The sequence below is a fragment of the Cornus florida genome, unplaced genomic scaffold (genome assembly GCF_030987335.1).
Source record: "Cornus florida cultivar Cherokee Brave unplaced genomic scaffold, ASM3098733v1 CherokeeBrave_3.0.0_Hap2_Chr03, whole genome shotgun sequence".
Taxonomy (NCBI): domain Eukaryota; kingdom Viridiplantae; phylum Streptophyta; class Magnoliopsida; order Cornales; family Cornaceae; genus Cornus; species Cornus florida.
Window position 1 is genome coordinate 35,471,364 of NW_026775573.1, and position 21,006 is coordinate 35,492,369.

The following is a 21,006-nucleotide window of genomic DNA, read 5'->3' on the forward strand; positions in this document are numbered from 1 at the left end:
ATATGGAATAACTTTAGTTTGGAAGATGTATGTAAACACACTTGGTAATGGATTGGGTATCCAATTTGGAGACGAAGCCAGCATAGTCACGATTCTCGTTGAGTCCTCATCGGAGACTTCAATTTCGTCCTCAGAAATATCTGGGGGGAGCTCAGGAGGTAGTACAATCTTATTCTTCTTGCCCATTTACATAAGGTCGTGTGTATATATATATATCAATGGATTCAATGAAGCCCTAGAGGTTTCTACAGCAATAAAATTAACTGGATAATTAGAAATTTAACGTTTCAAAGTTCAAACCAACAAAAGGCTAATCAGAAGCAAACCTGTATACTCTGTGTGCGTCTGTGGCTCTGTGCATATGTGAATCTATATATTTATATATACACACACATGTTATGTGATGGATGATACGTATGCGAAGAGGAAAGAGAAAGAGACAGAAACAGAAATAGAGAAACGGCTACCTGGTTGTGAATGGCGGTTTAAAAGATACACTGGCGGAGGGATCCCTAACGAGAGTTCAAAGCAAGACTAGGGATGATGACATCAGACGGAAAATAGCTCCCGCCCTTTCGGCCATTTGACCCAACCCGTTCAAAACGGTATTGAGTTTGAAAACCGACTTGACATATTCGGACCGAATTGCAGTCAATCCGACCCGATAATGGAATGAATTCTTGCACAGTCAATTCATATTTAAAATCAGGTCTTTTCGAGAGCCGTGGACCATTTGCACGTACTTAAAATCACCTTTTATGCTTGCGTGCACATTCGTTTCAGCCTAGAAATGCATTAGTGATTTTCTGTTTTCAGTTCCAATTTTTATTTCCAGTAGTACTCTTTGGATTTATTTTGGAATGCCAAATAGTTATGCATTTTTAAGGTTCTTCAAGTTTCCCTAACTTGTGCAAGTTACGAGATTTATCCAATCAGAGGCTGTAATTCTAACTTCGTCCCTAAATTTGCCATACTGTAAAATCTCATGCCCCAAAAATGCAGCATGATCAGAATAGACAACGACTTTAGACCCTAAGAGATATGACCGAAATTTTCACCATTTTAAACATAGAAACCAAAAAATAAAACTACAGTTTCAGTTTTCGTAAAAGTAAAACTATATATAATATGGAATAACTTTAGTTTGGAAGATGTATGTAAACACACTTGGTAATGGATTGGGTATCCAATTTGGAGACGAAGCCAGCATAGTCATGATTCTCGTTGACAAACTGCAAGTCCTCATCGGAGACTTCAATCTCGTCCTCAGAAATATCTGGGGGGAGCTCAGGAGGTAGTACAATCTTATTCTTCTTGCCCATTTACATAAGGTCGTGTGGATATATATATATCAATGGATTCAATGAAGCCCTAGAGGTTTCTACAGCAATGAAATTAACTGGGTAATTAGAAATTTAACGTTTCAAAGTTCAAACCAACAAACGGCTAATCAGAAGCAAACCTGTATGCTCTATGCGTGCGTATGTGGCTCTGTGCATATGTGAATCTATATATTTATATATACACACACATGTTATGCGATGGATGATACATATGCGAAGAGGAAAGAGAAAGAGAAAGAGAAAGAGAAATAGAGAAACGGCTACCTGGTTGTGAATGGCGGTTTAAAGGATACACTGGCGGAGGGAATCCTAACGAGAGTTCAAAGAGAGACTAGGGATGATGACATCAGACGAAAAATAGCTCCCGCCCTGTCGGGCATTTGACCCGACCCATTCAAAACGATATTGAGTTTGAAAACCGGCTTGACATATTCGGACCGAATTGCAGTCAATCCGACCTTTTAATGGAATGAATTCTTGCACAGTCAATTCATATCTCAAAAAAAAAAAGCATATCCGAATGGGTAATGATACTTGCACCAATTTGTAACACAAATTGCTACACCAAATATTTATTGGTTATTTATGCATAGTAAATGTAAGTGAAGGGCTCCACTTCTTTATTTATGCGATTTATTATAATAAATTGTGAAGCATATTTATTTTAATCGATCAATTTATGCATAAATAAAGAAGTGGGACCTTCACTTACATGTATTATGCATAAATAACCAATCAATAATATTCGGTGCAACAATCCAATACAAGTATCATTGCTCTATTCGAAAGTTGTCTGATTGCAATATCCTTCATGACTCCCTGCATATTATTTTATTTTGAAATAGTTTCACTCTATGAGTTGTTTGATCTTATTATAACTTATATGGTAAATTGATTCAAACTTAGACATGGGAGATAAAATAACAGTATTAGTTATAATAATAATAATAATTAGATAGATAGGTGATAAAATAAAAAATAATAATAATATTCTTGATTAGATATGATAGAAAAAAAAAAAAAGAAAAATAATAATAACTAAATTATTATCAAATGTTTTTAAATAGAAGAAATATGTGTAGAATAAATTTTTTTTTTTTTTAATTGTAAAGGCAACTTTAGATATTATGAAAATACTAATTAAACAATCTCCCTAACTTTTCATTTTTAAAAAACAAACTTAAGCCATGTCATTTATTTTCTTTTTCTTTTTTACCTATTCCTCCAAATCATTCCTAGGGCTAGATTTTGTAACAAAGAAGGAAAAAGAGGGAGAGGGGGACGAAGGAAGAAAATGAAGAGATGAGTTTATTGAAAATTATTTCTAGGGTTATACTGGGAATGCTGCTACAATTTCCTTTTTGGAAGAGGAAAGGATGGACAGAAAGAAAAAGGAAAAAAAAGAAGAGAATAGAGAGAATAAACTAACAAGAAATTACTCTGGCAGTCGCTGACTCCCACTTCTGGCAGTCGATTGATCACTTGCCCTTCACCTACGTTTTTCTGGAAACACAAATGCAATACAGACCTTTACAGTGGCTTCAAGTTTTGTTCTTGTGGCTTGAATCAATAGACAAGATTCATTACTATATGAGTGAGAACACGGTAGTATTATAGATATAACACCGTGATTATAATTTTTTTTTCATTAATTCTATACAAATCTAATATTGATATATATTTATATATAATTTTTTTTTAAGGAATGCTTGTACAAGGATATAAGGGCTAGTTTAGTGTGGTTAAATGAAATAAAGTAGGAATGGAATGAATCAGAGAATGGAATGGGAATGGAATGACCATTCTCATTCCCATTTTTGGTTGCATAGAAAATCATATTTTTGTAAAACATATATAAATATGTATAGATACATGTGTAGCCGACATTTCATTAAATGCTTTTTTTATTCATTTATTTATTATTATTATTTTTAAAGTGGGAATGGAATGGACATTCCTTTAGTTGGAAAGTGGAATAAATTAGTGGGAATCACCATTATCGGAGAATGGGTAAGAATTATCATTCCAACTTTAAAGTAAGTTACCAAACTAAAGAATGGAAACAAAAACATTTCATTCCCACTTCATTTGATTCCATTCACTCACACCAAACATGGCCTAAAAGAACAAACTATTTTTTTTAATTGTTTAATGAAATTGGTCAAAAATAATAATAACACTAATAATAATGTTAATGAAAACTAAACGTTGATACTAATTAACTTGAGGATTGCATACATTTTTCTGCATAATATTTGAGTAATACATAAATATATTAATATATTATTCTAATCGGATCAAATTATTAACGGATCGGATCAAACCCAATTAAAATTTGATTTGTTTATTTATTGGGATTATCGGATATTGGATTTGATGCTCAATTTATATCCGAGCCATTTTTGGCCGTCGGAGAGTCGGATTTTGAATCGGGTCTTTTCGCGAGCCGCGGACCATTCCCGCGTACTTAAAATCACCTTTTATCCTTGCATGCACATTCTTTTCAGCCTAGAAATGCATTAGTGATTTTCGATTTTCAATTCCAATTTTTATTTCCAGTAGTACTCTTTTGATTTATTTTGGAATGCCAAATAGTTATGCATTTTTTAAGTTCTTCAAGTTTCCCTAACTTGTGCAAGTTCCGAGATTTATCCAATCAAAGGCTGTAATTCTAACTCGGTCCCTAAATTTGCCATACTGTATAATCTCATGCCCCAAAAATGCAGCATGGTTAGAATAGACAATAACTTTAGACCCTATGAGATATGACCGAAATTTTCACCATTTTAAACATAGAAACCAAAAAACAAAACTACAGTTTCAGTTTTCATAAAAGTAAAACTATATATAATATGGAATAACTTTAGTTTGGAAGATGTATGTATACACACTTGGTAATGGATTGGGTATCCAGTTTGGAGACAAAGCCAGCATAGTCACGATTCTCGTTGACAAACTGCAAGTCCTCATCGGAGACTTCAATTTCGTCCTCAGAAATATCTGGGGGGAGCTCAGGAGGTAGTACAATCTTATTCTTCTTGCCCATTTACATAAGGTCGTGTGTATATATATATCAATGGATTCAATGAAGCCCTAGAGGCTTCTGCAGCAATGAAATTAACTGGGTAATTAGAAATTTAACGTTTCAAAGTTCAAACCAACAAAAGGCTAATCGGAAGCAAACCTGTATACTCTATGTGTGCGTCTGTGACTCTGTGCATATGTGAATCTATATATTTATATATACACACACATGTTATGTGATGGATGATACGTATGCGAAGAGGAAAAAGAAAGAGAAATAGGGAAATGGCTACCTGGTTGTGAATGGCGGTTTAAAGGATACACTGGCGGAGGGAACCCTAACGAGAGTTCAAAGCAACACTAGGGATGATGACATCAAACGGAAAATAGCTCCCGCCCTGTTGGGCATTTGACCTAACCCGTTCAAAACGGTATTTAGTTTGAAAACCGGCTTGACATATTCGGACCGAATTGCAGTCAATCCGACCCGATAATGGAATGAATTCTTGCACAGTCAATTCATATCTCAATATATATATATATATCCAAAAGAGTAATGATACTTGCACCAATTTGTTACACAAATTGCTACACCGAATATTTATTGGTTATTTATGCATAGTAAATGTAAGTGGAGGGCTCCACTTCTTTATTTATACAATTTGTTGTCATAAATTGTCAAATCTATTTATTTTAATCGATCTATTTATGCATAAATAAAGAAGTGGGACCTTCACTTACATGTATTATGCATAAATAATCAATCAAAAATATTCGGTGCAACAATCCGATACAAGTATCATTGCTCTATTCGAAAGTTGTCCGATTGCAATATGCTTCATGACTCCCTGCATATTATTTTATTTTGAAATAGTTTCACTCTATGAGTTGATTGATCTGATTATAAATTATATGGTAAATTGATTCAAACTTAAACATGGGAGAGAAAATAACAGTATTAGTTATAATAATAATAATACTAATTACTAATAATAATAATTAGATAGATAGGTGATAAAATAAAAATAATAATAATATTCTTGATTAGATATGATAGAAAAAAAAAAAAGAAAAATAATAATAACTAAATTATTATCATATGTTTTTAAATAGAAGAAATATGTTTAGAATAATATTTTTTTTTTTTAATTGTCAAGGCAATTTTAGATATTACGAAAATACTAATTAAACAATCTCCCTAACTTTTCATTTTTAAAAAACAAACTTAAGCCATATCATTTATTTTCTTTTTCTTTTTTTCCTATTCCTCCAAATCATTCCTAAGGCTGGATTTTGTAACAAAGAAGGAAAAAGAGGGAGAGGGGGACGAAGGAAGAAAATGTAGAGATGAGTTTATTGAAAATTATTTCTAGGGTTATACTGGGAATGCTACTACGATTTCCTTTTTGGAAGAGGAAAGGGTGGACAAAAAAAAAAAAAAGAGAGAATAAACTAACAAGAAATTACTCCGACAGTCGCTGACTTCCACTTCTGGCAGTCGATCGATCAGTTGCCCTTTACCTGCGTTTTTTTGGAAACACAAATGCAATACAGACCTTTACAGTGGCTTCAAGTTTTGTTCTTGTTGCTTGAATCAATAGACGAGATTCATTACTATATGGGTGAGAACACGGTAGTATTATAGATATAACATCGTGATTATAATTTTTTTTCATTAATTCTATACAAATCTAATATTGATATATATTTATATATAAATTTTTTTTTTTTGAGGAATGCTTGTACAAGGATATAAGGGCTAGTTTGGTGTGGTTAAATGAAATAAAGTGGGAATGGAATGAATCAGAGAATAGAATCGGAATGGAATGACCATTCTCATTCCCATGTTTGGTTACACAGAAAATCATATTTTTGTAAAACATATATAACTATGCATATATACATGTGTAGCCGACATTTCATTAAATGCTTTTTTTATTCATTTATTTATTATTATTATTTTTAAAGTGGGAATGAAATGGTCATTCCTTTAGTTGGAAAATAGAATAAATTAGTGGGAATCACCATTATCAGAGAATGGGTAAGAATTATTATTCCAACTTTAAAGTAAGTTACCAAACTAAAGAATGGAAACAAAAACATTTCATTTCCACTTCATTTGATTACATTCACTCACACCAAACATGGCCTAAAAGAACAAACTATTTTTTTTAATTGTTTAATGAAATTGGTCAAAAATAATAATAACACTAATAATAATGTTAATGAAAACTAACTGTTGATACTATTTAACTTGAGGATTGCATGCATTTTTCTGCATAATATTTGAGTAATACATAAATATATTAATATATTATTCTAATCGGATCAAATTATTAACGGATCGGATCAAACCCAATTAAAATTTGATTTGTTTATTTATTGGGATTATCGGATATTTGATTTGATGCTCAATTTATACCTAAGCCATTTTTGGCCATCGGGGAGTCGGATTTTGAATCTGGTCTTTTTGGGAGCCGCGGACCATTCCCGCGTACTTAAAATCACCTTTTATGCTTGCGTTCACATTCGTTTCAGCCTAGAAATGCATTAGTGATTTTCTATTTTCAGTTCCAATTTTTATCTCCAGTAGTACTCTTTGGATTTATTTTGGAATGCCAAATAGTTATGCATTTTTAAGGTTCTTCAAGTTTCCCTAACTTGTGCAAGTTGCGAGATTTATCCAATCAGAGGTTGTAATTCTAACTTGGTCCCTAAATTTGCCATACTGTAAAATCTCAAGCCCCAAAAATGCAGCATGATCAGAATAGACAACGACTTTAGACCCTAAACGATATGACCGAAATTTACCAGATCGAACTCAGAAGCAAAACTGTGCAGAGAATTGCCAATTTTCTTTATGAAATTACTGTTCCAGTCAGTCCCGACCATTTTTGACATCAAAACTGGCTTAAAATTTTGAAGGGATAAAGGCGCTTACGGAGGTTTGAGGCATAACTTTGATGTCGAGAGTTGTTGGACTAATCGAATTGGATTCGGATCAGACAGGTTTAGTTAAAACTCGAACCTGTGGACTAGGAATAAGAAAGGTCAACCTGCCCACCCTATTCTATTTATACAATAAAAAAATATTATTTTATCTCTATAGCTCTCTCTATCCCAAAATAAATATTTATTTTTGGGAATTTAACCTTTTAAAATAATGTATTTTAGTATTTTTTAAGTGTATTGATAATGAATAAATTACTAAATCTGTTCATAGTGAGTTCGCATGATGTGTTGGTTTAAGGGTTAAATTGATAATGTTAGAGCATCTCCAACCCACCTACTATATGGGCTGCCAATTCAAAATATAACAAGTGAGTTAAAATTGAACCCTCCAATGGCCTGCTATATCACCAGTCAAATTTTGCCTTTGCTATTTTTGGTGCCAAATCTAACAAAATAAATAGCAATAGCTATTTGCCTTTTTTGTTGCCTGCGGTGTGTGTGTGTCTCTCTCTCTCTGCCAAAATCTCTCTATTCCAATTCCGGCAATTTTCTCGGCAACGATCCGTTTGGATTCTATATATACATATATTTAAAAGAGATCATAAAAAATTTCACCAAATAGGATTTAGTTTGCAAAACAAGAATTATAGACCTTGATTAGTTGATTTAGAAAAAAAAATTAAAACAATACCCATACATACAAGTTATTAGTTGTAGAGAGAAGGTGGGCAAACTTGAGAGTTGAGAGACAGCGGCTGAAGCTTGCGAACAGCAAACCCGAACTGGAACAGCGGGCGATGGAAACTGAAAGATATGGTTTTGAATTTCTGATTCTTGTTGATTTTGTAGTTTGCAGTTGCAGAGAGAGAGGGACAATTTCAGAGTAGAGGACAAGAATAGAGATGGAGGCGATTGGGGAGGCTGAAATGATTTGCCCTAAAACTATATATGGCAATTTGGGAGGCTAAAGTGATTTGCCCTAAATATATATATATTTTTAATAATAATATAATCAAATATATATAATATACATATATATATATATATATAATATAAATTTCTGAAAAAGAAAAAAAAATTATATAATAATATAATCAAATATATAAATTTATACATATATATATATATATTTGGGTTCAAGATATTTTAGATTTTTTATTGTTTTTAATTAAGTTTAATTTTAATTTCCTTCTAATGTCTACAATTTGACTTGGAATGAATGGTGGGAATGGTAGTTGAAAAAGAATAGTGATTGTGTCAAAAAATAGCATTTTGCATAAAATGTATCATTGGAGCATAATTACTAAAATGTAACATTTTGACACTATAGCACTATCAAAATATAGATTTGGCATTTGAATTTATCATTTTACCATTGGAGATACTCTTATAAACATACTATTTTAAGTGAGATATTTATTTTGGGACAACTATAAATGAAAAGGTAAGCATTTGTTTTGGGACTGAAGGAATATATTATTTTCCTAAGTAGTCAAATATTTTTCCATCACTAGGCAATAGTTTGGTGGTAATCCAAGTTTCTTACCACTTTAATTAGTCCCCATTGTGTTTGGGCCGCATTCGCCCAGCACTTCAGTTGATGTGTTTGGGCCACATTCGCCTAGAACTTCAGTTGAAGTGTTGGGCTGATAATGAAACAAACTACAACTTTTATATCACTTTTTTTTCAGGACAATAATGTTAGTGGTTAGAGAAGAGGGAGAGGGTGCAAGGGTGGAACAATCTAACTATTCGGACTGCACTTGCATATAAATTTCAAAGTGTCGAAATCTGGATTTTTATGTTTTTTCTCCTCCTACTTAAATTTCCATGTCATTCCTATTTCCACAAAATATAGCATACCGTGTCTTTCAATTGCTCATTATTTTCACAAATCTATTTTTACTAAGAATTTAATATATATATATATATATATATTCCCGCTAATTTACAAATAGAATAGTGAATAAACCAAAACCCATATTATGGGAAATTATTTAAAATGTGCCACATTTATGAAGAAGTACTACATATTCTATTTGGGCCTTCCTAATTCCTTTGAGAAAGTCCAACTTCTGACCATTTACGCCATGGTCCTTGATTGAAGGTCGCCCAACCCACCTTTGACAAATTGGAATGCAGAAGTTCAACTTGTTAACAAAGTCTCGTACGTATTAACTAATCTAGATGAATTTTCATCGGGTTGCTAATGAATTTCACATCAACAAAATCATATAAATTTCATATAATTATCATATCAGAATCATCTTTCAAAACCAAATCATACAAATTTCATATAATTATCATATCAGAATCATCTTTCAAAACTTTGGGTACAATCATCCCAGCACTAATGCACCCAATTTCATCAGAACTCTGCAATTAAGCGTGTTTGGACAAGAGTAGTATTAGGATGAGTGAGCCCTAAAAAGCTCCCATGTTTTCAAAAAAAAAAATTTTAAATTAAATAATAATAAGAAAACTCACACCTTTCATTTTCTTATCTTTATTTTTTGGTTTGAAAAATAAATAATTTGCTCCCATCAGGCATTTATACTTGGTGGAAGAACAGAAAACATTAATTTGAAGCATGGAGTGTTAGGTGTATAAATGAACCACTCATTTAATTGCATGCCTTAATCAGTTCCATGAAGCGACAATGGAACATCTCAATTGACAATTTTTCAGTTAAATGCTCTTTTCAATCATTTATAGGACACAACCATACCTCCACTATTAAGTATGCCATTTATATTCCACAGAAGAGTAGGTAATGGCATTGACAAGAAAAGGAATTAACTAGCAATAAATAGGCAGCCATTAAGACACCGTTCTTGAAGCTGATGATGAGTGAGGTGTGCATGTATACATCAAAGTCATAATCTGAAGCCGATAAATCTGTATTAGTAAACAAGAGCCTTTCCATTTTTTGACAATCTAACAACTTACACATGTCATATCCATTAATATGATAGGAACAGTTTACTATCTAGATGCGACTATATATATGTTCTATTTTTCTCAATGTAGATGAACAGACCACAAGCTATTCAAATCAGACTATGCCCAAATTGATGAACTGAGTTGAAAACTTTGGTTCATGGTGTGATACACACACCAATGAATGTATATTGAATTTATGAATGCAAGATATTTAATTAGCTGAACTCAATGACCATGTCCAGGCAAGTATAAATACCTTCATAATGATTTCGGTTGACCGATTGAGACATGGAAGGAGTCAAAATTGCATATGGAAAGCTCTCTGAGAAGTGGTACTGCAATGGGGTTTTCAACAGAAATACGAATGAGATTTAACTGTCATCACTAAATACCATGTAAATCTTGACTGCTTTAAGTCATACTCAACTTTAAATATAAGCATATAGTTGTTGTATCTACCATAGTGATCTCCTAATAAATGACTCATAATCCCAATTATGTCAGCTTGAAGTTGGTTAATCTTGCAATGTGGTCTCTCCTTGGCCTCCTCATCTACCATACTAAAATTGGAATTGCAGAGCATTATCTCATTCAACAATTAACATATATCTAAATTCACTAAATAGAACCCCTTGGACAATCAAGGGTTGTAGATCACTGAAACTTCCTTGCCTTCCAAAGTAGAAGGTCGAAGATTCAAGTCCGCAAAGGGGCATGTGTGTGTGAACCCCCTCAGGTGGGGCCCACTTTAACTGGGTCCCACTCTTGTACTTGAGTTCAAAAGGGGGATGCTTCCAAGAAAGGTCAAACTAACTTCATTATGCCCACCAAACAATTGAAACTGGATATGTGTTATAATCTTAGTTGTAACCTAATTTGATCATCCCCATACCATGCCGTTATCTCAATCCACACATTAAGAAACTAACATTCAAATATGAATCAATTTCATAATCTGAACAACTTTGAATTGAAAGATATAGAAACAGAGTTAAACCATGAAGGATTTAGATCATTAGTTATTAATCACACAGCCACAATTTCGCAACAAATTAATCACATTTAAAAGATGATATAATTGATTGATAGGTGAACTAGATTTAAATGTAATTAAATACATGTAATTAGTACATAATAAAGTTGACATTCACCTCATTGAGATGGTAGGTGTGCCACTTTAAAACACTTTAACATGTATGCTTCTCATTTATTTTGTGTTAGGTATATTAATAAATTGCTCTAGTAAATGCCAAACTTAGCTTCAAGAAGCAAGCATAAATAATGCTTTCTTGTTAAATTTAGGTGGATGCTGTTTTCAACCATTTATTTGTAAGGACAATACCTTTATAACTCGCTGAAGGTCAGCAGAGAGCACAAGAACTGGTAAACGATCAATTTATGCAACTTGAGGTCCTTGGAGTAAAGGATGATCTTGCTGAGCAATCAACCTGCATGGATACAAGTCACTTTCTAAAATTAATGAGTTCTCCATTAATGGTCAGGACCTGTTTGACAAACCCATAAAAGGTTATTTTCTTAAAAAATATTTGAAGTATACAATTTATCCAGGAAGCCTATATATAATTGAAAAAAATCAAAATGTATAAGCTATTAAAGGGGTTTGGATTCAAACAATTATATTGCTAACAAAACTTTACACTGTTTTGAACCGAGAAAGCCGGCAGGATTAATGTACTCAATATTCAGGTGCATGACATACACCTCACACCATCCCTAATGTCCAACCAGAACTTCATTCTTATTGGATAAACAGGAGGAAAAAGAAGAGAAAAGATTAGTTATGAGAGAAAAAAAAAAAGAAAAGAAAATATAGCAATAACCTGTATTCATGTCTGGATAAATTATGAAGGAAGAGAGAGAAAATCATAGCATTCTTGTTTGGAAAAGATAAAAGGAGAGAAAAGAAAAGAAACTATTTCAACTAATTTACTATGATAATCGCAATGTTAAGGTGGGATCCAAATGTCTTTTAAATTGCTTGCATTAAAATGTTAAGGTTATTTTTGTTATTATTGAAGTCACTTAAGTTGCTATTTGTGATGTTGTGGCCCAAATTTGGTGCTGGGTTGCATTGTGACCTGACGACCCTCGAGGAAAAATTTTGACCCATTTTTGCTCATGGGTCGTGACCCTAATTAGTACTCTCTTGTAGCCCGATATATAAGGACATTTGGGGTTTGAAGTGGGTGGTGAGAGAGACACTAAAATTTGTGTAGAATAGAGAGTGAGGGGCTAAAACTTGTAATCTCCAATTTTACACACAGTTAAGATTTTCGCCGGATCTCTACCGTGGACGTATGCTTTGCCGAACAACGTATAAATCTGTGTTCTTTGTGTGGTGTGTTTATTTTCCTATCGTGTTTCGTAATTGTTGCTTGGTTCGCTGCATTTGTCGTAACACTATCCTTTCTCTCCAAATGGATCTTCCCACTTTTGGAAAGATGGCAAAAAATATATTTGGAGGGATAAGCTATCCCTCCAAATCCTTTCTTTTCTCTCCTCATTAAAAAACCAAACATGAAAATCACTATCCCTCCCTTTCTTTTCTCTTCTCTCCTCATTAACAAACCAGGTTCAAAGTTCCTAAGCATATTTCACTAATTAAGCTAGTAAGTTTTAAGGAGTGACAAGTATGTGGCTCAAATGACTAGTCCTCTTGAGCTGCTGTGGCTAATCACACCAAGTTTGTCCTAAACAATAAATGTGTGTTGCAGACAATAGAGATGACTCCACATTACAAAGCTCAGCAGCAATCAGGAAACCATAAAACATGTCCTCTTAGTTGAAAAGAGGTAACTTATGCAACTCCTCAGCATCTTGATGAAGATCTGGGTTGGATACCTGCTGCCTTAAACACTAGAATAGCTAAAGTAATCCCTACCCTAACCACCTGCTAACACATTATAGGTTTTGAGTTTAATTCACCAAACTACCAACTCCAACTAAATTAATTAGGTAAATGATTTAATACCAAGTCAGAAAGTCCTGTAGCCAGATAACATCTGGACATGGCTTAGTGGTACTTTCATGGCTTCATGAGTGACATCAAGTTCGAAGTTGGAAATCAAGACCTCGATAGTACGATTACTCATATTTCAGTTAGCTTTGCCATCTCTACTTTGTCCTCCAATTCAAGCATGCTCATTAATCATTTTATTCACAGCTCATTCTCACCTTATATGTGGATACCATTTTCTATGTGTATGAAAGAGTTACCAACTTACCACCATGCAGAAAGTGCCAAATTTGCAGTAGAAGCAATTAGACAAATATGGGAAACATATTTCCCCAGCCTAAGGCCAAACTTATCTTAATTTGACACAATTTTAAAAAGCTGCCAACTTTCAGATATATGTTATCCAATCAGACTTTCTTAATTTACATAATTTCCTAAATTTTTTACTAAATAAAGAATATTACTATTTCCAAAGTCTAAACAAGGCTGCATCCACAGCTCATTCTCACATTATATGTGGGTTCCATTTTCTATGTCAAAGAAAGGGGTCTGTGGTCGCTATGGCTGTGGAAATAGCATTTTTCTAGATCAATTAGTAAAGCCAATTGTTTGCAATATTGAATTAGAAATTGTTTTCTGCTAATTCAATTCATATTTGACTTTAAAAAAATATATATCAATAGCCATTTATAAAAGGCAGCCAGTGAGTATTCAATTAGAATTTATGAATTTCTGCAAGACTTTCTCAGTATACAGACAGAATATGATCTAGTAATTGTTTTGAATTTATTCATAGGATATTGGTTGAGAAAATAACATTAAACCCTTCTGAGATGGTAGGTGAAGATTGTAAAAGATATAATTCTCATTTATTATTTGTTAGGTGTGTAAATAAAATGCTATAGAAAATGCCATAATTAGCTTAAGGAAGTAACCATAAAACACATCCTTCAATGGTGCTTAGGTTGATAGCTGTTTTCAGACATTTATAGCAGACAACTACATTTCCTTCTATATTTTATATCCCATAAAATGCCCTTAGAGAAGCACAAAAACTAGAGTAGCACGTGATCTAACCATATAATGTGATTATTATGCATCCAGATGGTAAACAATCAAATTGCATGAATACTCGCTGCCTGAAATTTATGTATGGTTCTTAATCAGAGTTCTGTAAGTTCTGTATGAAAAACTTTCAAGTCTTACATTTTAGCCATTGAACTTAATTATCATGAAAGGAATGCTTTATGTATATTTGTTTATAATGCAAAGAGAAATCCAATGTAAGCCTAAATTCTTGCTTGTGTCGACTCATACCTGAACATTGAAGATTACAGTATCCAAATTCAGGTCCAGGTTCAATGAATGCATCTCATGCCATCATTTTGATCAAACCAAAACCAGAGCTTCCATGTCCTTACGCGGCTTATGCCCAAATCAGGTTCAGAATTCATTCGCTATCATGCTACATCATTCAAAGGAAAGCGGAATCTAAGGTCAAAAACATGCCAGAGAACTAAGCGCAAGGCCGTATTCCAAGTTGAAAAAAACAAATTCCTAGGATGTGCTTCCCATTAACCAAACATGCCGCAACAACAAGTACGTAACCATGCATGGGAGTTAAGAGTAATTCAATATTTATAAACAATAAATATCAGTATTAGTTCTACTGGATGTCAACTTACAAACTATCTTCTATTATTCACAAAAATAAAAAATCAAGTAATTTAGCCATAAATAAATCTCCTCAACATCTTATATGGATATGTTAAGATGAATCCGAGGTTTCTTCATAGCAACTGGAGAGGGAACAATCACATTGCATCGAGGGCATTTAGGGTTGCTTTTGGATATCAGCACATAAAGAAGGCAACTGGGGCAGCCTGCTGCAAATGATGAGGATGATTTCTCCTCGTGATCCATTTCGATTTCTCTGATTGATGACGATGAAGAATTCGAAGACAACGATGATGATTTTGACATTGATAATGATCTTTTCTTGATAGTTTCATTCTCTGCTCTCTCAAGTGCTGATTTTACTTTGTCTAGAGTGCATACACTTCTGTAGGTAGATGAAGATGTCAACGATGGAACAAGCTTTAGGTATAAACCACTGTTGTCAAAGAGGTTTAATGGTCGTTTTAGTGATGGAGGAGAGTTTAGATCTTGAAGCTTTGGAACTGTTTCATCGGTTAAACGCTTATGGTCTGATGATGAAGAAGATGTACTTGTGGAGTTGCATTTCTGAAGATATACTTTTCCAGACTGTAATTAAAAATAAAAATAAAAAGACAAAAATTACAATTAGAGAATGCAATTTCAAAATGCAACGGATAGATATATATACATGTATTTCTTTGTGTCCACATAGAGAATGAGTAGGTACAAAATTCTGGTATTAGTTTTATACACCAAAGCATTCATTGTTCCAGAACCAATATAAAATAAATAAATAAATTTGATTTTTGTTCTTGAGAAGAATCAGACAGAGAGAATTCAAAAGGGATAATCCATAATTGTAACAATCTAACAAGAAGATTGTTATCTTCATATGAGATTTTAGTTTTTATCTAAGAATATAATCAAAAGTAGTGCTGTAAAAAATGCATAGGATCAAGCTATTACTTCAATACACGAACTAGTGATCAAATATTTTCCTATTTTATATGAAAAAAACACCCAATTGATTCTTTACCCAAGTAAAAATTATTAGTCTCAAATATATATATGATGAATAAATTTTAAAAAGAAGTAGAAAAGTTTATCAAAAGGAGTAATTTAGAACCTGCTAGTACCAATTGAGAATGAGTTGTTAGATATTACACACATAAGGAGAGAGCTTCAATAACTCAAAGAGGGTTCATTATGATATAGACAACTTTTTAGAGTTTCTCCATAATGTTTTGTTAGAAACAGAGAATCAATTAACGCAATTGAACTACTAATCAATATAAATGCAAATGCAACAAATGAAGATAAAAGAGATTCAATCTATCATTTACACTGTTCCATTACAGAATCCCGTAAAAGGAGGGGGGAAAGCAAACAAAAAGAGAGAACCCTAGTTATATATCGTCTGTTTGGTTGGTAAGAAAATGAAAGCAGAGCAAGCAAAAGAGAATCGCAGGAAAGAGTAATAATACCTTCAAGTCTAGACGCTTTTCCCAGCCAACTGGGACTTGCAAGTCGAGGTCCAATTCCTTGGATTCAAGAGCACAACCACACCCACCCAGCAGGTCTCGCGTGACCAAAACCCTCGATTCCTTCACCTACTCATCCTCCTCCATCGTCCCAACCAGAGAGCTCACACACACACACATATATATATATATGCACAGAGAGAGAGAGAAAGAGATGGAGAGGACTCAAAAATCTTGAGGAACAGAGGGAGTGGAAGAAGGGGGTTCCATGCGTTCGCTATAAATAGAGCGATGTGAATAAATAAATGAATCCGGTATGTGTGATAATTATACTCCGTAGTAGAGAAAATTATATCTAAAATTCTAAATTAATACTATCATAGGTATTGGATTTTTGTATATACGACTATATAAGATTTGTATGTATATAATTATGGATATTTACGAGGGTGGTTTAAATGACAACGAGTGGGACCGGAGAGGAAAGGAATTAAGGAAATGGCGGCATTTAATGCCTGCTCGGTAATACTATTGGACGGCCAGTTCTGCTTTATTACCAAAACGTCCCTATAGGTTTTTAGAAGAGTGAATAATTAATGATAGTTAGTCGATTATACCTAAATAGTAAATACTTGTTGACTGCATACTCACTCATGCCTACTTACATTCAATTATTTTTTTTATTTAGATTCAATATGGAACAAATAATCTTTATTTTACTAATATAGATCGCGGTCATAGATTTATGAATTTGGACAAATATTAGTGTTACACGACATTGGTTAACGCATAATTTTTTTTAAACGTGCACCATAGTAACCATAATGTCCCGATACATAGACTTTTTAAACCATAGATTGATAAATATAAAATTTTCATAAATTTTGGTGATAATGTAGCATAATTAATATTAATGAATTCCGAGTTAGTGTCGATATTAAAAATGCTTAGTAATATATTTGTTTTTGTAAAATTTTAAGTATATTGTGTAAATATATTTAAATAAATAAAATTAGGATCCTTTTTACTTCCAACTTGAAATGAAGCAAATCATCTTATGAACTTTGATTCAAAATTATAAAAATGAATTTTTCTCAAAGTTCTATTTTTTTCATCCTCTTATCCTATTAGAAATTTTAATTTCTTTTCTTTTCTTTCCTCCCCTTCCTTCCCCTCTCTCTCTCTCTCTCTCTCTCTACACGAAAGCATAAATTTTCTTTCTATTGGTTTTTTCTTGTTCTTCCCTTTGTTTCAATTCGTTTTTCCTTGTCCCATCTTCCCGCATGCGAAAAATTTCCCCCCAAAAAAACTGAAGTCCTCCATTCAAGAAAAAAACAACTGATTTTCATGGAGTATTAGTCTGATTCTTAAAAAAAGGGGCGAATCAGCCAGTTTATCGCAAATCAACCGGTTCGCTATTAAATTTTCAATCCCACCGGTATACTGGGGAAACTCGGTATCGGGATCCTTGATTTCCGATACGAATACTCATTACATATTTTTTAATCCCTGCTTTTGTTTTAGTCCAATGAGATAAAACTTAATAAAAAATAATAATAATGGACTCATAAGAACTGATGCTACGTTTGGTATGCATGAATAGAATGGAATGGAATGCACATTCCAACCATTCATTTGTTTGGTATGTAACTTAAAGTGGGAATGACCATTCCATTGGAATGAAAATCCATTTCACAACTAAACCTATGGAATGGCCATTCCATTCCCAAGTAATTTATTTTAAAAAATTGATTTCCCAAAACACCCTCATATTCCAAGTCCAAAAACCACCATTACCTTCCACCACAATCATCTCCGTCTTTCACCACCACCACCACTATCACTGCCTTCCACCACCACTATCTTCCACCACCACCGATACCGCCACCGCCACCGCCACCGCCGCCTTCCACCACCGATACCGCCACCGCCACCGCCATCGCCTTTCACCGCTGCCACCACCTTTCACCACCACCGCCATCGCCTTTCACCACTGTCACCACCACCACCGCTATCGCCTTTCACTACCACCACCACGTTCCACCACCGTTACCGCCACAGCCTTACACCACCACCGTCGCCTTCCACCACCGCCATTGCCGCCTTTCACCACTATTACCACCGCCACCGCCTTCCACAACCACCAACGCCGTCGCCATCGCTTTCTACCACCGCCATCGCCTTCTACCACCTTCTATCACCACCGCCACCGTCACCGCCATCACCTTTCACCACCGCCGCCGCCGCCTCCTTCTACCACCACCACTATCGTTAATTTAATTTAGTTTATTTGTTATTAATAGGGATATTTTGAAGAATTCAATTAAAAATTTATTTCATTCTAAATTTTAAATTGGTCTAACCAAACACTAGAATGGTTATTATCATTTCATTCCTACAAATTTCATATTTACAACCAAACAATAGAATGAGAATGATCATTTCATTCCCTTCCCATTCTCATTTCATTCTCACTTGCATTCCATTCCATTCATGCACACCAAACGTAGCACGAGAACTCTGTCATAATGAGCACTCCAATTTAACCAATGAATTTTAAAATGTATTAAATAATTTATTTAAATTTTTAAAAAAATTATCTTAATTAATGATTAAATATGAAGAGTTTATAACTGTTAAAAGAATTATACAAGAGAGAGTGAGAACTAAAAATTATCTTAATTAATAATTAAATATGAAGAGTTTATAACTGTGAAAAGAATTATACAAGAGAGAGAGAGAGAGAGAACTACGTTACTGGAATCAAAAAGATACGGGCGAGTTGGATGCAACTGACCAAGGCTATATGGTCCGAAATCATATACTAATTATTTCTCCCAATGAAATTGGTCATACTCATATAAAAAATTTGTTTTAAAAGAATTAGAACGGTAAATGTTGTTGACTTTAAGATAGGTTGTATCCTGGACTCACTCAATATCAACTTCCAAGACTCACTTCTACCGAGCTATGTTCAATGACACCCCTAACCCTTTTTCTTTTTTTTTTTTTTTTTTTTTTTTTGTGACTTTTGACCAAATTTTATAAAATAATAATTTTTCTCTTTCTCTTGTATTAAATGCAAAATAATCTCTTATTATAATATAAGAGTATTATTGATTTTTCACTTTTCAGTTGCAACAAGTTGAATGATCTATCAATGTAATTTACCCTTTAAACAATCTAATGTAAGAAGGGAGAGCTCCTCAAGCACCATTAACATTTCTCAAGAATAAATTATCCGGAAATTTTTATTTTATTAGTTTGAGCTAATAATAATGATGAAAACTTTTTTTAAAAATTACCAGCACTACTTGTTAATTTTATGAATACTAATGCTCGGAATGTTTGTTGTAATTTTACGATATTGTCATTGTTGTTATTATATTCATTTTTTTTTTTCATTTATGGCTGACGTAATAAAACCCACCATTATAACCATCGTTGCAGGGCCACCCCCATCTGTCTTCCAATTCTTCTCTTGCATTTTAGAGTAATTATTCAAATAAAAATTTACGTGAGAAAGAAGAAAGGGGGGACACATTTGTCTTTTAGATGAACATATTGACATTTGAATTGTGCGGAGCTGCTGGCATCTCAATGAAAATTATAGACATCAAATTACAAATTAAGGGGATAGGTCAACGTTCAATCAAATTAAAATTATGACATAATTTTGCAATTAATGATTGTTTACATTATGACATAATTTGGAATTGAAATTAAAATTAGAAAAATAATTGAATTGTAATTAAAATAAGATTTTATTTGCACGTTTGGAAAATTTTGAATTTGAACAAATAAATAATATATATCATTTTCGGACATGAGAAATTAAAGATATAATGAGAGACATTTGGTTAGAGGGATGGATAAGGCATACTAAGGAATGAAACATGTTTTTTTATTTTTTGTTTAGTTGAATGGAATAGATATTAGAAATGTTAGATAGGATATTTATTTGGTTAGAAGGAAAAAAAAGATAGTATTTATAGTCGTTTTACTAATATACCCTAATTTTATGCTTTAACAAAAGTAAATATTTATTTTCAAAATTTAAGAACATTAAAAATAAAAATTACAAATTTGTAGGTTGTTATCAATTTTTTTCTCATTTCTTCCCCCTTTTATGAGCTAATAGAAAAAGATACAAAAGATGGAGGGATACTTTATCACTCTTGCTTCATCCCTGCCCTCCCTTTCCCTTCCCTGTAATTAAATACGAAAATAAGCTTCTCACTCTGATTTCATCCATCCCCTCGACCATTCCCTCCAACTAAACATACTATAATAGTTTGTAAAGGGGCAATTTTGGTAAACTTAGTAATTGTTTTTTGTTTTTCTTGACAACAAGGAAAAAGTCCTTTAGTCATTATTTTTAATAGTTAGTTATCAATTCCTTTCAAATCTATATATACTATTATAAAAGTCTAGGGTTTTTATTCTATATAAAAGAATTTTAAAAAGTTGACAAATGAGCTAATTAATAAGTTATTATTTGTTTAGTGCATTACTTAATATTTTTATTTCAGTTATTTAATTTGAAAAAGCACGCAAGTGACCATTTTAATTGGTTTCTTTAATTTTATTTGTAACTATTAATATATAAATGAGCTAATAAATAAAT

General features: G+C 33.0%; 1 protein-coding gene across 1 annotated transcript; it reads right to left on the minus strand.

Moving 5' to 3' along the window:
* Positions 1–14,859: 14,859 nt before the first annotated feature.
* Positions 14,860–18,476, minus strand: LOC132301436 (uncharacterized). The gene is made up of 3 exons (XM_059798685.1): positions 18,447–18,476; positions 16,383–16,508; positions 14,860–15,504 (listed from the first exon to the last, which is right to left on the minus strand). The coding sequence occupies exons 1-3, from the start codon at positions 18,474–18,476 to the stop codon at positions 14,995–14,997; spliced, it is 666 nt and encodes a 221-aa protein (XP_059654668.1). The 3' UTR covers positions 14,860–14,994.
* Positions 18,477–21,006: the final 2,530 nt, after the last annotated feature.

Excerpts from the sequence above, each read along its gene's own strand:
- LOC132301436 (XM_059798685.1), bottom strand. The coding sequence starts at position 18,476 with ATGGCGGTGGTGGAAGGCGACGGTGGTGGT. Across the intron at positions 16,509-18,446 it reads TGGAAGGCGACGGTGGTGGT|GTGAAGGAATCGAGGGTTTT; the intron begins GTAAGGCTGTGG and ends GAGGATGAGTAG. Across the intron at positions 15,505-16,382 it reads AAAAGCGTCTAGACTTGAAG|TCTGGAAAAGTATATCTTCA; the intron begins GTATTATTACTC and ends TTTTAATTACAG.